Source organism: Anolis carolinensis, chromosome 1, assembly GCF_035594765.1.
Source record: "Anolis carolinensis isolate JA03-04 chromosome 1, rAnoCar3.1.pri, whole genome shotgun sequence".
Lineage (NCBI taxonomy): Eukaryota > Metazoa > Chordata > Lepidosauria > Squamata > Dactyloidae > Anolis > Anolis carolinensis.
The window spans coordinates 78707670-78723284 of record NC_085841.1 but is presented as its reverse complement, the minus strand read 5'-3'; the positions used below and the strand labels follow the sequence as shown (position 1 = coordinate 78723284).

Sequence of the window (15615 nt, the reverse complement as noted above, 5' to 3'; positions counted from 1 at the left end):
AACTTGTATTGATCCAGATATTGTTGGACAACTTCCATTTGCTCTCACAATCAGCCAGTGGTGAGGAATGTTGAGAATTATAATCCAACAACCTCTGTAGGTTTAAGTTACTGTTTAATGCAAGAATAGAGGAACTAGTTTGGCTCAATTCTTATTGAGTACTGGAGGGGTGGAGGACATATTTTTGAGAATTCTGTATTTTAATGTTAGTACAGTAGAGTCTCACTTATCCAAGATGAATGGGCCAGCAGAAGCTTGGATAAGCGAATATCTTGGATAATAAGGAGGGATTGAGGAAAAGCCTATTAAACATCAAATTAGGTTATGATTTTACAAATTAAGCACCAAAACATCATGTTATACAACAAATTTAACAGAAAAGGTAGTTCAATACGCAGTAATGTTATGTTGTAATTACTGTATTTACTAATTTAGCACCAAAATATCATGATATATTGAAAACATTGACTACAAAAATGGTTTGGATAATCCAGAAGCTTGGATAAGCGAGGCTTGGATAAGTGAGACTCTACTGTACATGTATATGTGTGAAGTTCTGGAGATATCTATTACTTTGTTTTTGTATATATTAAGAGGAACAGTTTGTTGATGGTGTTTTACAAATTCATTAGTTCGGTATCATCTCTATGCCATCCTCAGAATAGTTTTGAGGAAACTTTCACTTTTTTCTATGCAGGTGAATCAACTGAAAAAATGAGCAGTGAAGCTGCTCAGTTACTTGAATCAACTGATGCTGCTTTAAGCACCCAAATAGTAAACAAAACTTCAGAAGAAATTGAGGCAGAAAAGAATCCAATTTCCAAAGAAATATGGATGGACTATGAAGACTTCTGTGTTTCTTTTCAGTAAGATGGGTTTTACTATTGTTGGAACATTTCTGGAAAAGTTATGTCGTACCAGATTATACTAAGCAATAGCATTGTTGCTGTAAGTTAGTTACACATTGATCCCAAACTGTAAGCAGTGTAAATTATCAACTGTGACTAATATAATTCCCATTGATTTCAGTGAGACTTGTGGGACTTGAATAATCAGAATCCAACCACATAAAAAGTAATAATGTTACTTTCCATACATACTCGCAACATGTTTGGATAATTTATCAGATTTTCCTATAAACCAATGCTAGTATTTTCTACAGACCTCTTCCTTTATACCTTTATATTATGACCATAAAAGACACGTATGTGTTTTAGTTAAATTTCATTCTCAGTGCTGGAAATACATGGGGAAGTTATGAGTAAACTAACAGTGGTCCCCCATTAAATTTCATAAAGGAGGTTGACCTTTATCAGATTAAAAACTTCTCAAAATCTAGATATTCTCAGAGCAGTTAGTTTTGATCTTTATTAGAAGATTTTATTGCATAAAATTGTCAAACAGTGTTGGATAGAAAACAGCAGTCTTGCACAAAAATACACACAGTTGTCTCAAATGATATTAGATCATCCCCCTCCCTGTGACCTTCCATAAGAAAGTGAAAACGTAGCTTTGTGACCAAGCCTTTTGAGAACTTGTGTAATAGATAGACATGAAATGATGTGTAATAGACTATTGGAATGGCCCAGACTATTTATAGATTATGGGATTAATTGTGATTATATTGTTTTATATATTTTAATCGTTTTAATGTATTTTATCATTCTATTTTTAAATGTTTCTTATAATTATACATTTTTAAGGCATCAAATGGCTGCTTATGTGTAAAGCCGCCTTGAGTCCCCTTCGGGGTGGAGAAAGGCAGGGTACAAATGCCGTAAATAAATAAATAATAAAGAAAAGTGATTTTTTTTTCCAGAAAACCAATTGAAAACCCCACATATTTCCTAAAACACTTGTGTAGATCTGTACAGAATGCACAAAATTGTACTAAATACTCACAATTTTATTATTATTCATAACTGGTGCTTTCTGGGATTTTTTATGGCAGGAAATGAATAGTGTCTAATACCTTATTTACTCAAGTCAAACCCATAATTGACTCTAATGCACACCTCAACTATCAAAACCCTGAAACCAAAAAATGCGCACTCTCTCTTTCTCGGTGCTTCACACACCATGGCTCCACTTCCATCTCGCTCACTTGCTGTCTTTGATGCCATTTTTGACATAACAGAAATTTGCCAAAACACTTCACAACAATCCCATTCCCTCTCTCAGCCACCTCACTGGTTATCACCCCTCTCATTGCAGAGATCCTTATCCTTGTCAGCATCCTCTTTCTGCATCCTATATTAAGAGCTCACCATACAGCAATCCGTCTCACCTTTCCTCCCCTTTCTTTCTCTTTCCTCCATCTTTCTGTCTCTTTCTGCTCCCCCCCAAGCTTCTGAGCCTCTTCAAATGCTGACTTCATGGAAGAAGTTTCAGCAACTACAGCAGCTAAATCTAAGGAGGTGGTGGGAGGGAGAGGAGAAGAAGGGAAACAGAGTCTCTGCTTTCCCTTCCACCTCAACTCTAGAACAGTCCAGCCTCAAATTCTTCAGATCCATCATAGTGGGAAATGCTCTCAAAAGCTTCAGTTGAGTTATTGGTAATGTACCATAATGCTTTAAAAAGTGTGCATTAGACTTAAGTAAATACGGTACTTTTTCCATCTCTACTATCAGCCAACATGAAATTAGGGTAAAGTTAAAAGAGTGAATAAAAAAAGGTTTTAAAAAGAGTAGAAACAAATACAACTGCAGAAGAAGGAGAAGGAAGTCTAGAAGGAAAAGACTGAAAATTAGGAAAGCGAAATATCGTATCCATATTCAGACCTACATACCTAAGGAGGGATTTAATATTTTAGGCCAAGCAAATAATGGCAAATTATAAAACTCAGAGTAAAGTGAAATTAGTGCATTGGGTATGCCTATGCTGTACAGCCCCCTCGATGAATTGTCACCATGCTGTGGTGAGGGGGCTTGCCTGTTCCAATGAACCTGCAGGCACAACCACTGGAGTCATGCACTCCCAGGAGTGGTCACAGAGGAGGAGCCAGACCAAGAACAATCCTAAGACACTAAGACCTCAATGGCGGAGCAGGCAGAAGACAACATGGTATATGTCACAACGGCTGTGAAGGTGGAAGAAGGCTGCAACAGACTGAGAAGCCACTCTCGTCATGTTAATCACACCACTGCTGGAACCTCACTCTGTGAAGACTGTGTGTTGTCCGGCTATTTACCGACCTCCACACATTAAAAAAATTACGCACAGGCGTCTTCCAAGAAAAATAAAAACAAAACTACAAAAGTCCCATGGTGATCAGCGAGTGGCGACGGGGGCAGGATTGTGAAATCTGGAAGCCCCTAGTCACAGACTGGCACATGGGCAGTGGATATGGACTCAGTTGCTCTACCTCAAAGACCGAGGCAGTTGAGTAGTTCGGCAGCTGTATCCATGACTGAGCAGCCCTTTTTAGAATCTGCTCTGCTCACCCCACACGTGGAAGGGGCTAGAAAAGGTGTCCTAAACATAGTCTGCCTCTCTTATCCCTGACTGGACTGCCGCGTCCAGAGGGGTCACCACTCTGCGGCCAAAAAAGAGAAACGAACCTTGAAACATGGAACGTATGGACACTGTTGGATAACACTGACAGCGAATGCCCCGAACACAGGACTGCTATCATTGCAAGGGAGCTGGGACACTTTAACATCGACATAGCAGTTTCAGGAGACCCGGAGAGCAGGAGAGGGACAGCTGAAGGAAGAAAAAGGAGGCTACACCTTCTTCTGGAAGGGACTGCCTGAAGAAGAGTGAAGAATACACGGAGTTGGCTTTGCTATCAGAAATGACCTGGTGGAGCACCTGACTGAAGCACCCACTGGCATCAATGAATGACTCTCAACCCTCCGAATTAACCTTGCCAAAAACCAACAGGCAACCATCATATATGTCTATGCACCAACACTAGATGCTGACGAAAACAACAAGGAAAGTTTTTATTGTCAGCTGGACACCATCCTATCGGAGATACCTAAGGAGGACAGAATCATCCTCCTGGGGGACTTTAATGCACGAGTTGGACAGGACTCCGACCTGTGGCCAGGGATCATAGGAAAAGACGGGGTCGGAAACAGCAACTCGAATGGCATCTTGCTTCTCACCAAATGTGGAGAGCACAACCTTGTCATCACCAACACGCTCTTCCGCCAGAAAAACAAGCTCAAGACATCATGGAAGCACCCCCGGTCAAAGCACTGGCACCTCTTGGACTATGTAATTACACGTGCTAGAGACCGCCGCAATGTGCTTCTCACAAGAACCATGACAGGTGTTGATGACTGCTGGACAGAACACAGGTTAATCCGATCCACGATGGCTATCAAGATCGCCCCCAAACGCAGACTCCGAGGAAGAAAAATAAGGTGCAAAATGAACACCCAAGCCCTTCAGGAGCCCTCCAAACGAGCCCTTCTCCAAACAACACTCAAAGTTCATCTACCCACAGAACACCCCGAAAATGTTGAGGAACATTGGAACAAACCGAAGACTTCTATCATCACAGCCTGCGAAGAAGCCATTGGATACCAAACTAAGAAACATCAAGACTGGTTTGACGATAACGACAAAGAGATCCAACAGCTAATTGATAACAAAAGGAAAGCCTTCCAAACATGGCAGAGAGACACCAACTGTGCTGCTAAGAAAAAGATCTATGCCAGTGCAAAAGCTGAGGTCCAAAGAAGGACCAGAGAACTCAAGAACATCTGGTGGACAAAGAAGGCTGAAGAAATCCAACACTTTGCAGATACCCATGACGCTCAGGGATTTTTCAAAGCCACAAAGATCATCAATGGACCAAGAAACCATGGCATACAGCCTCTACACTCATCAGATGGAACCAAACTTCTGAAGGACAAAACATCAATTGCACTACGTTGGAAAAAGCACTACCAGAACCTGCTGAATCGCAGCTCCAATGTGGCCGAAGAGGTTCTCTCACAAATCCCGCAACAACAAACCAGGGATGAGCTTGCAGCACTGCCTAGTTTGGAAGAAGTCAGCAATGCCATCAGCCAACAAAAAAACAACAAAGCCAGCGGACCTGATGGGATCTCTGCTGAAATCTTCAAAGATAGTGGACCTGAGCTGATACAACTCCACTGGTGGAGTTGTTGTATCAGCTCAGGTCCACCATCTTTGAAGATTTCAGCAGAGATCCCATCAGGTCCACTGGCTTTGTTGAAAAAGTGTGGGTGACCGAGAAAATCCCAGTAGACTTCCAGGATGCCACCATCATCACCCTTTTCAAGAAAGGGGATAGAAAAGACTGCGGGAACTATTGCGGTATCTCCCTTCTAACCTCCGCTGGGAAAATCCTCTCAAGAATCCTTGCAAACTGCCTGTCTCAGAGGAACAGTGGACATGAACTTCACTGCACGACAGCTGCAAGAAAAATGCAGGGAACAAAAGCAACCTCTGTACATGACATTCATTGACCTTGCAAAGGCATTTGACACAGTGAATTGCAGCGCTCTCTGGACCATCCTCCAAAAAATCGGGTGCCCTGACAAATTTGTGAACATCCTGCGGCTCCTTCATGGTGACATGATGGTAACAGTCTTGGACAGCAACAGCTCCCAAAGTGACCCATTTAAGGTGGAATCAGGTGTCAAGCAGGGATGTGTTATTGCCCCTACCTTATTTTCCATCTTCATCGCTATAATATTTCATCTAGTTGATGGGAAACTTCCTACTGGAGTGGAAATCATCTATTGGACAGATGGCAAGCTATTTAACCTCAGCAGACTGAAAGCCAAAACCAAGGTCACCACAACATCTATTATAGAACTCCAATATGCCGATGACAATGTAGTCTGTGCGCACTCAGAAGAAGACCTACAAGCCACTCTAAACACCTTTGCAGAAGCATACGAGAAGCTCGGCCTCTCGTTGAACATTGAGAAAACCAAAGTGCTCTTCCAACAGGCACCAGCCAATCCCTCTGCAATGCCAGGAATACAGCTTAATGGTGTAACATTAGAAAACATTGACCATTTCCGCTACATTGGCAGCCACCTCTCTACAAAAGTCAACATGGACACTGAAATACAACACCGCCTGAGTTCTGCGAGTGCAACTTTTTTCCGCATGAAGCAGAGAGTGTTTGATGACCGGGACATCCGTAGAGATACCAAGGTGCTTGTTTATAAAGCCATTGTCCTCCCAACCCTGCTCTACGCCTGCAAAACGTGGACAGTCTACAGACATCACACTCAACTCCTGGAGCATTTCCATCAGCGTTGCCTCAGAAAAATCCTGCAAATCTCTTGGGAAGACAGGCGGACAAATGTTAGCTTGCTGGAAGAAGCAAAGACCACCAGCATTGAAGTGATGCTCCTACGCCATCAACTCCGCTGGACTGGCCACGTTGTCCAAATGTCCGATCACCGTCTCCCAAAGCAGCTACTCTACTCCAAACTCAAGAATGGGAAACGTAATGTTGGTGGGCAGGAAAAGAGATTTAAGGATGGGCTTAAAGCCAACCTTAAAAACTGTGGCATAAACACTGACAACTGGGAAACCCTGACGCTAGAGCACTCTAATTGGAGGTCAGCTGTGACCAGCAGTGCTGAGGAGTTCGGAGAGGCACGAATGGAGGGCTTAAGGGAGAAACGTGCCAAGAGGAAGGCCTGTCAAGCCAATCCTGACCAGGACTGCCTTCCACCTGGAAACCGATGTCCTCACTGCGGGAGAACATGCAGATCAAGAATAGGTCTCTTCAGCCACCTAAGAATTCACCCTCAAGTCCCCACGACTGGAAGATCATCATCCTAGAACTATGAGGGATCACCTAAGTAAGTAAGCTGCATAATAGTCATTGCTGTAGTTTTTCTATCATGAGCAGATAACTGAATTTTTCTGTCATTCTTTGTGTTAATGCTTATACTAATTTAGGCTGAATATCATCACAGTCACAGAAGAATGTTTTCATGGATAGAATTCTGACTTACATCTTGAGCATTTCCTATGATCTGCTATGCTGCATTTTGTGTTTGTGACATGCAGTACATTGTTACCACTATTATTACTGGTAATGACAAAAATAATTTAATATTCAGCTGAGTGAATGTTAAGTTCATTGTTCTTATAATTTTGCATAAGGTTATACAGCACACGGAACAGGTTGCTATATAATTGATGCTAAAATAATTGTGTTTGCTTTTCTTAGGAAGCTGTATGTTTTCCACAAACCAAATACCTATGCCTACACCTATCAGAAATCAGATTTTAGGGTAAGTAAATTGTATGCTGTTTTATTAATTTGTTTGTAAATGTTAGAAATAATATCCAATTATTGGTTATCTATCTGTTTGAAAAGTACTTAATGGTTTCTTTTTTATCAAAATGGTCAGTTTGTTCATTTAAACAAGATCATATAGTTTAACCAACCAATATTCTTGCAATTAGACACCCGTACCCTTCCACTTCTGCACATAGAACAGTCTGGCATGTGTAATTAGATACTGGAAAATTATTTCATATTTTTTTTCTAGCTGATCATCTATCAGTCCCAATAAAAAGTTATATTTTAATGAATCTTCAGATCCAAAATGTTTTCCATCAAATGATGTATCTGAGCCCAAAACATTTATGCCTTGTCACATGTCCATCACTTGTAGAGTAGAGTCTCACTTATCCAAGCTAAATGGGCCGGCAGAACGTTGGATAAGCGAATATGTTGGATAATAAGGAGAGATTAAGGAAAAGCCTATTAAACATCAAATTAGGTTATGATTTTACAAATTAAGCACCAAAACATCATGTTATACAACAAATTTGCCAAAAAAAAAGTAGTTCAATAAGCAGTAATGCTATGTAGTTGTCAGGTCCCTGGCTGCTGGGCACCAATAACCTTACACAGAGGCCAGTCTCTATCTAATATCTTTATTAAAGAAATATATAAAATCAATAAAAACAAGTGAAGAATATAGTTCAGAAGCAGACCTTTCAAATGAGGTCAAATATAGTCCAAAAATGTATTGTCCAATAAATGATATTAGAGTTCAAAGTTTTAATCCACTTGACCGAAACACACACTTTGCCAAGCAATAGTGTGGGGAAATAACAGAGTCTTAGAGTCCAATGAAGCTTGACAACAAGGCTGGAAATAAACTTGATTCTTGACTAGGTCCGTGACTGGAGACAAGGCAAAACATGAAGCATGAAGCAGGGTCCGTGGTAAAACCGCAAGGCAGGGCAAGGCTTGAAGCTTGATCCGGGAAGCAAGGAACTGGGGTTACGAAGTCCACACACGATCTCTCTCCTGAAGGTGATCAATTGACTCCGCAAAGAATCCCTCGCGCCAAACACCTATATTGGGTCTCGTTTTCCCGCCAACAGAACTCTTTCCCTAGAGAACGAGAAGCGAAACCCAACTCTGTCCAGATGTATGACTCCTTAGAATTTCCCAAGGGAAGCAGGCCTAATCAGCTTGATGTTTGGCAGCGATCCGTAAACTCCTCCGTTGGGCTTCTCTGACTCCCCTTTCTCTAGAATAAGATTCCTTCCTGGGAAATGGAGGGGAGTTCTGCCCAGGGCCTGTTTGGCTGAATTCTTGAGGGCAAGCATCAACATCCTGCAGGTGAAGGGACTCCGGCTCTTGCTGAACCGGCGAAAACTCCATGTTTTCCTCTTCGCCTGCCACAATAGTACTAGGAACAGGACTACAAGACCCATGAGTCATCACAGTAGTACTTATTGTATTTACGAATTTAGCACCAAAATATCACGATGTATTGAAAACATTGACTATAAAAATGCGTTGGATAATCCAGAACGTTGGATAAGCAAGTGTTGGATAAGTGAGACTCTACTGTAATTGTATGTTCTACTGAACTGTAGAACTTGGAGTAGAATTCAAATGCATTAAAAGGCTACCTACTGCAGGATACAATAGAAATTAAATGTCAGTGCTCTTTTCCTTTACAGATGATGGATGAACGTGTGTTATATTATTTATGTGTGGACAGTTTGAAGCCCACAGATATCCTGGTTAATTTTTCTGCATTAGTGCACTGGGGAGACATGGGAGGTAAGATAGTATAAAGAAAAAGCAGTTTAATATAGATCATATTGGATTCTATAGGATGCAGGAAGACAGAGAAAATCCATTAAAACAGATGGGCAACTGCAGGGATAGCTACCTTGTTTGTCCAAATGCTTGCTTTTTATCACTAAGGTCTTCCAGAAGCCACAAAATACCATAGCCTAAAACTAGAAATTGTGAGAATCCACTTCTGATTTTGAACATTTACATGTTTTCATCGCAGTTTTAAAAATTATTTTATCTTCAGTTGACATTGTTTATCTTACTATGTAACTGTAATCATTTTTACTTTGTTCCTTAATTTTCATCCATTGACATTCCAAGTCTTTAATGTTTTCTGCTTAATAATGTGGTGCCATATAGAAATCTTAAATTATTGACGTTTCTTTCTCCAGTAGTATCTAGTAGTAGAAACTCTTAGCATCTGAAAAACATTCTGTTTCCCTATTTCTCATGTGACCTCTTATTCAGGGTATGGGTCACAAATCAAGATAATATGTTATGTTTCTTTTAAAGTAATCCATAGGGTTTAATGATCTATTCAATTAAAGGGCTTTACCATGATCTGTAAAGCATAGGTCAGTTTTCTTCTGGAATTCTAAGGATGCCCCATTCCCCAACAAGTGTTTGCAATATGATCGCCAGTGCCTCCTCCTTTTCTAAATCCAACTTGCATGTCTGACATTGCTCTCTCCATATATGGCAACAATCTTACCATTATCAAAAACATGTTTTATAATGGACCAGAAAAGTTAAATCTGTTCTGCTATTAGTTGTGGCCTTGCAAGAAATGATGACTGGAGGATCAAATTCATGATTTTTTAAATGAAAATGTCAGGGAAATAAAAATATAAAGATAATTGGCCTAATGCTTATAGCCATATTAGCCTGTTAGAATTTAAAAATCCAAGACAATGATAGAATGTTACAAAATGACTATCAAAAATGTTAGATTTTTATTGTGGATGTTACTAGGAAACAAAAGTAGCAATGCAGTACAGGTCAAGTATTTCTTATCCAGAACTGAAATCTGATATGCTCCAACATCCAGAATTGTCTACACAGATGACTGAAATAATGACATCTTTGTTTCTGGTGACTGAGTGTACACAGAATTTGTTTCATGCACAAAATTATTAAAAGTATTATGTATAAAATTACTTTCATACTATATGTAGAATATATATATATATATATATATATATATATATATATATATATATATAGTAAATGGATTTTGTATTTAGATTTGTGTCCAATCTCTAAGATAATTTAATTTAATTTAATAACGTTATTTATACCCTGCCACCATCTCCCCGCGGGGACTTGGAGCGGCTTACAATGAGAATATGACAACAACATAGCATACAATACACACGATCCACTAAAACAATGAGATTTAAAAACAATGCAATACAAGATAAAAACAACATAATACTTACTTTAAAAACCGGAACATCAAATTGTTCTGCACAGCAGAGGGTGACTAATACATAATTCAATATGCAATGTACTCCAAAATCCAAAACAATACGAAACACAATCCCAAGCATTTTAGATAAGGGATACTCATCCTGTATTACAGTTTAGTTATAAAACTGAGTTGTATTCATGCTGTTTTTGTATTGCAGTTGCACAGAAAGAAGGCCACGTTTTGCCAAAGGGATTTCTCATAGTAGAAAGTTATTCGTGGAAGAATCTGGCTCCAGGACAATTAATCTTAAAGATCCATACCTATGCCTCTAAAGCTGCTGTTATATGTCTTCCTGCTGGGTATATGCAACTTCAATTCATTTTTTCAATAGTTAAAGCAATAATTTCTATTTTCTATTAACACTTTAACTTTTCAAAGTATATTGTATACATTACAATATAAATATAAATACTGTAAATAAATAAATTACTTCTTAACTCATAGCACCAACCCGGCAAGATAGATTAGCCAATTATTCCTATATTACTGCATGTATATTCACAGGCTGAAAATGTATTTATGTAGAGTTTACCTTTGTGGACAAGAAATGAAAATATCCCCAGGTCATTCTTTTATAGCAAAATCCTATGTTGTTTCTCAAGAAAGTATTCCTAGAATTTACTGACATCACTCACTATTTGTCAGTAGAGCTCTACTATCTTAATGGTAACAATACCCCTGTAAGCTCAGGCTTTGTTATTATTCTCATTTTACAAGTAAAAGCCAAAACCATCACACAATTCCTCATCCCACAAACCCTAGAGAGCGTTTTTGAGTATAAATATTTAGTAAAAATACATTAAACCAGAGTGAGGGCAGGCAAGTATAATGTCCTCCAAGAAGCATGTGTGGCCCTCAGACTTTGATTAGTTGCCCACCACGGCATTAAATATTTTGAAATGGAAGTGGCACTAACCAAAGATTAGTTAAAATTACTGTGACGTTAGAGTTATTTGGTTCATTAGTGTGCTTAATTTTTAAATGTAGGCGCCATGTTTTGCTCTTCACTGCAAGTTCCCCCATAGGGCACCATATCCAAGTCTGCAGTATGGTGCCGTGTGTATTTGGTGAAGAGGATATTGTTCTGCCATGTCTTGAAAAGGTATTTGCTACTATAGCAACTGGAGCTGTTTTCCCTTTGATCACTGTTAACTTTAGAAAGCTAATATTTTTTTAAAAAAACTGTGCAGCAAAGTGTTTCTGTTGCAATATTCTCCTTGACTCTTACAGAGAAAGAATGAATATACATTCTGTTAAAACCTATTGTACACATAGTGTCATAGCATATAAATACTGATCCATGTATTTGTTTTCAAATAAATAAATAAATAAATAAATGTAAACTATTCTTAATTATTAGATGTTACAGTGGCAAATTGCTCAGTAATTGTTAATGTGTCAAAAGCCCGAGTATACAGACAGAATTTGCCTTAGAAAATGGACACAATTCCTGTTCTCGTTTCTTTTGAATTAAATTTCTCTATGCAATTTTAAAATTAATAATACTCTTAGTCTTTAAAACAAAGAATGAGCATTCTCAACCTGTGTTTTTGTAAGTACAGTAGAGTCTCACTTATCCAACATAAACAGGCTGGAGGAATGTTGGATAAGTGAAAATGTTGGATAATAAGGAGGGATGCAGGAAAAGCCTATTAAACATCAAATTATGTTATGATTTTACAAATTAAGCACCAAAACATCATGTTTTACAACAAGTCTGCCACTTGTTTGAGAGTGTTGCTGCACTTGTGTTGTTGCTGGGCATTGCTACCTAGAGAAACAGCTGTGGATCTGGGTGGGAGGCAGACCATGTTGGATAATACAGAATGTTAGATAAGTGAAGGTTGGATAAGCGAGACTCTACTGTACAAATTTAGTTGCTGCCCAGATTTTTTTAAAAAATATATTGTTTGTTGCACGCCTACATGCTGAAATTCAGAATATAAATCTTGTTGTTAGACGTTATTTAATTGAAGTAATTTGGTTAGGGGATTTATGAGAGAAACAATCCATTTGGTTAGAAACAACCTACTTAGGAGTGGATTTTCAGTATACAGCCAAAACTGATGAGGTCATTCCCATGCAATTTTCTGAATCAGCACCCAAAAGAACCCCAGGAATAAGCCTAATAACCAAGAATTTTGTTGTTGTTGGGCTGTGTTATGAGTTGTTTTTTAGGATAAGGACTGACCATGATAATTTGAAAACTACAAAAACACAAGATTCACTGGGGAAAAGGCAAAACAATGGCTCCTTAAAACTGAAGCAGTGTAATTTGTGCTATAGAATATGAATATAGAAATTAAATAATCCCATCAGCAGAGTTGATATGAGGATAGTTGACATTAATCCAGAAGTACATTCCTACAAATAATTTTTGTATTCCTTGATGGTGGTTAAGTAGATTTAAAACAATGAAGAATGAAACCATATGCCGAGTCATTCTTTTTATACAGTTTAAGGCTGACATAATATTCTCCCCATTCTTCATACTAATACATCTGAAATGGCCTAGTTATCAAGGGAGAAAAGGTAAAAGAAATGATTTCTGTTCAAAGTTTTAAAAAGTACACATTACTACTTAAATCGAAAGTTCCTGCGAGACTGTGAAGTCAAATTATGCAATTATTAACTGCAGCTCTGAAATCCAGAATATGAAATTATTAAATGTCGTTAAGAAAACAGGGCTGTTCTAGAGTTTTATTTAAATATGGGAAGCATTTGAAATACATTTGCATGACAGAATATTGCTAAGAAGTAAATTTACTTATTCTGATTGCAAGAGGAATTTAGAAATTTGGTTATTAGCTCTGATATTGGTACAGACTAAAGGCAAGTGCTCACCCCTTTTCTTCTCCAAATCGTATGGGAAGATAATTTCAGAAGCAGCTGCACACTACTGTAGAATCATGGATATTGTAATTTTATAAGGCCCTTAACTTCGTCTGCCAAAGATTTCTCAGCCCTCATCAAATTGATCCCATGTTTGAAAGCATTGACTTGTGACAGGTAAAGTGGCATCAAATTGCATTAATTCTGCAGTTAGATCCACGCTGGAGAAGCTCGAAAATATTGACTAGTTCAAAAAATGAGCAGTTTGGAGCTCTTTTTGCAGAATTTTGCTCAGTAGCTTTAATGGAACTTGCAATAAATTTATATATGGAAGATAGCTCACCCTAAAATTCATTCTCTTCAGCCTGTATTATTTATTTCCGATATTTCTACCCCGCCCTTCTCCCCGAGGGGACTCAGGGCGGCTTACACAACTGCCAGGATCACTACCAGTATATCATAATACAATAAAATAATAAAACAGTTAAAATAGTTAAATAACATATTAAAATACAACATATAAAAGATTTAACACAGTGCAACGCTGAATATATATGCCAGTCATCCATCAGACCTTGTGCAAGAGCCTTAATCCAATCCATGTCAACGCTAACTGAGTTCATTCATTAAACGCTTGCGCACATAGCCAGGTCTTCAGCTTCTTTCTAAACCCCAGAAGGGATGGAGCCTGCCGGATGTCACTAGGGAGGGAGTTCCACAGCCGAGGAGCCACCACCGAGAAGGCCCTGTATAAATGCCTTGGACTGCTTTATGTGAAAACAATTATTATGTATGAATTTTTAAAATAAAAAATAGTATAATCAATTTAGTCTTTCAGTTGTTCCAAATGAACTGAATTTAATTTATATGTTTTGGAGTACTAGTAAGCTCTTAATGGTTTTGACTGATGATTTCTCCATAGGAGAGCTACCGGTTTATGGAACAAGCTTCAGCTATCATGAAAGCCATTGGAACTGTGCTCCTTAGTTTTGGGAATGCAGAAAACCTTTCCAAAGCTATGAAAGACCTGGAATTGGCACACTGCCCTCCTGATCTCAGTGGCACAGGAATACTGAGAGAGCACTTCAAGGTGAAATAACAGGAAATTATTCCTCCCATCACATTGTAAAATAGGGTGATTGTTGTTTTTAATCTATATCACCCTTTAGTCAAATTGCCTCATTTGGAACTGCTCTTTATGCCTTAACAGATCAATACATCATGTCAAAACAATAAAGAAAAATGTAGGGATGATGGAAAGAAAGACTCTAATAGCAATGTTGAGACTAACCAAGTTATTTCAGCATGGTTCTGTGTGAATATACTGATTAATACAATAAAATGATTTAAATTTATGAGGTAGTTTGGATTTGCCACACCAGGCTACTGAATCTCTTACCTCTGGGAATCCCTCTTTAAGGCTACACCCCTATGCCAACTTATCTGGCAATAAGCTCCATTAAACTAAGCAGGAGAGATTTCAGGGTAGATATGTCCCCTCAGGGAGATAGGGCAGAATATAAATAAAGTCTGTTGTTGTTGTTGTTGTTGTTGTTGTTTGTATATTGCTGTAAGAGGTTTAGACCAAATTCATGAAAGATGTTTATGTCTGCCAGTCATGATGACTGTATAGTATCTTGAGAGACAGCCCAGCTCTTAATACGAAGTGCTGGTGAACAAGAAAAGACATTGCTCTTATGAGTCTTTTTAGAGCTTATGGGTGATAATTAAGTAAGTCTTTGATATGTTGTTAACCATTAGAGTGTGTGTTTGTTTATTATAATAGCTAAGGGGGATTGGAAGGTATAGTTGGCTCTCTACATTTGTAGGTTTAATTTTTATGGAGTTGATTATTTATAGATTTGATTAATATGCTCTCTCTCTAGGGATCTTTAGGTCCTCCAGTGCAACTGTGGTCAACTTGAACATAGAGATGTGCTGGAAGACCTAGAGATTCCTAAAGAGATATTTTCTGAGGTAAAAAAATGGCATTTTTGTTCACAGTTTTCCGACTTTCAAAGGTGGGTCTTGCACCCTGAAACTCAGTTGATTGCTGTTAGTAGATATGCTGGCATTAATTAAATATGTTAATAGTAATTATGACATTATATATACATCTCAAGCATGAAGGAAATATCATTTAAATTAAGATTATGTAAACACATTAACAGGCTGGGTTGACCTGTTACCAGAAAGAAATTTTATGCAATAAATAGTCATTTTATAGATTCTGATTTTTCACTCTGTCTAG

The 15615-nt window shown here is 38.4% G+C and overlaps 1 protein-coding gene across 8 annotated transcripts in view; it reads left to right on the top strand.

Annotated features, from left to right (window-relative positions):
• Positions 1-15615, top strand: part of adgb (androglobin) — a 111593-nt gene that overhangs the window by 60476 nt on the left and 35502 nt on the right. For all 8 annotated transcript variants that reach the window (XM_062977689.1, XM_062977688.1, XM_062977671.1 and 5 more), the window contains 6 exons: positions 698-866; positions 7181-7244; positions 8941-9043; positions 10690-10831; positions 11520-11634; positions 14287-14454. In XM_062977689.1, coding sequence (XP_062833759.1) covers positions 698-866; positions 7181-7244; positions 8941-9043; positions 10690-10831; positions 11520-11634; positions 14287-14454 — 761 coding nt within the window. The remainder of the gene's footprint in view (positions 1-697; positions 867-7180; positions 7245-8940; positions 9044-10689; positions 10832-11519; positions 11635-14286; positions 14455-15615) is intronic.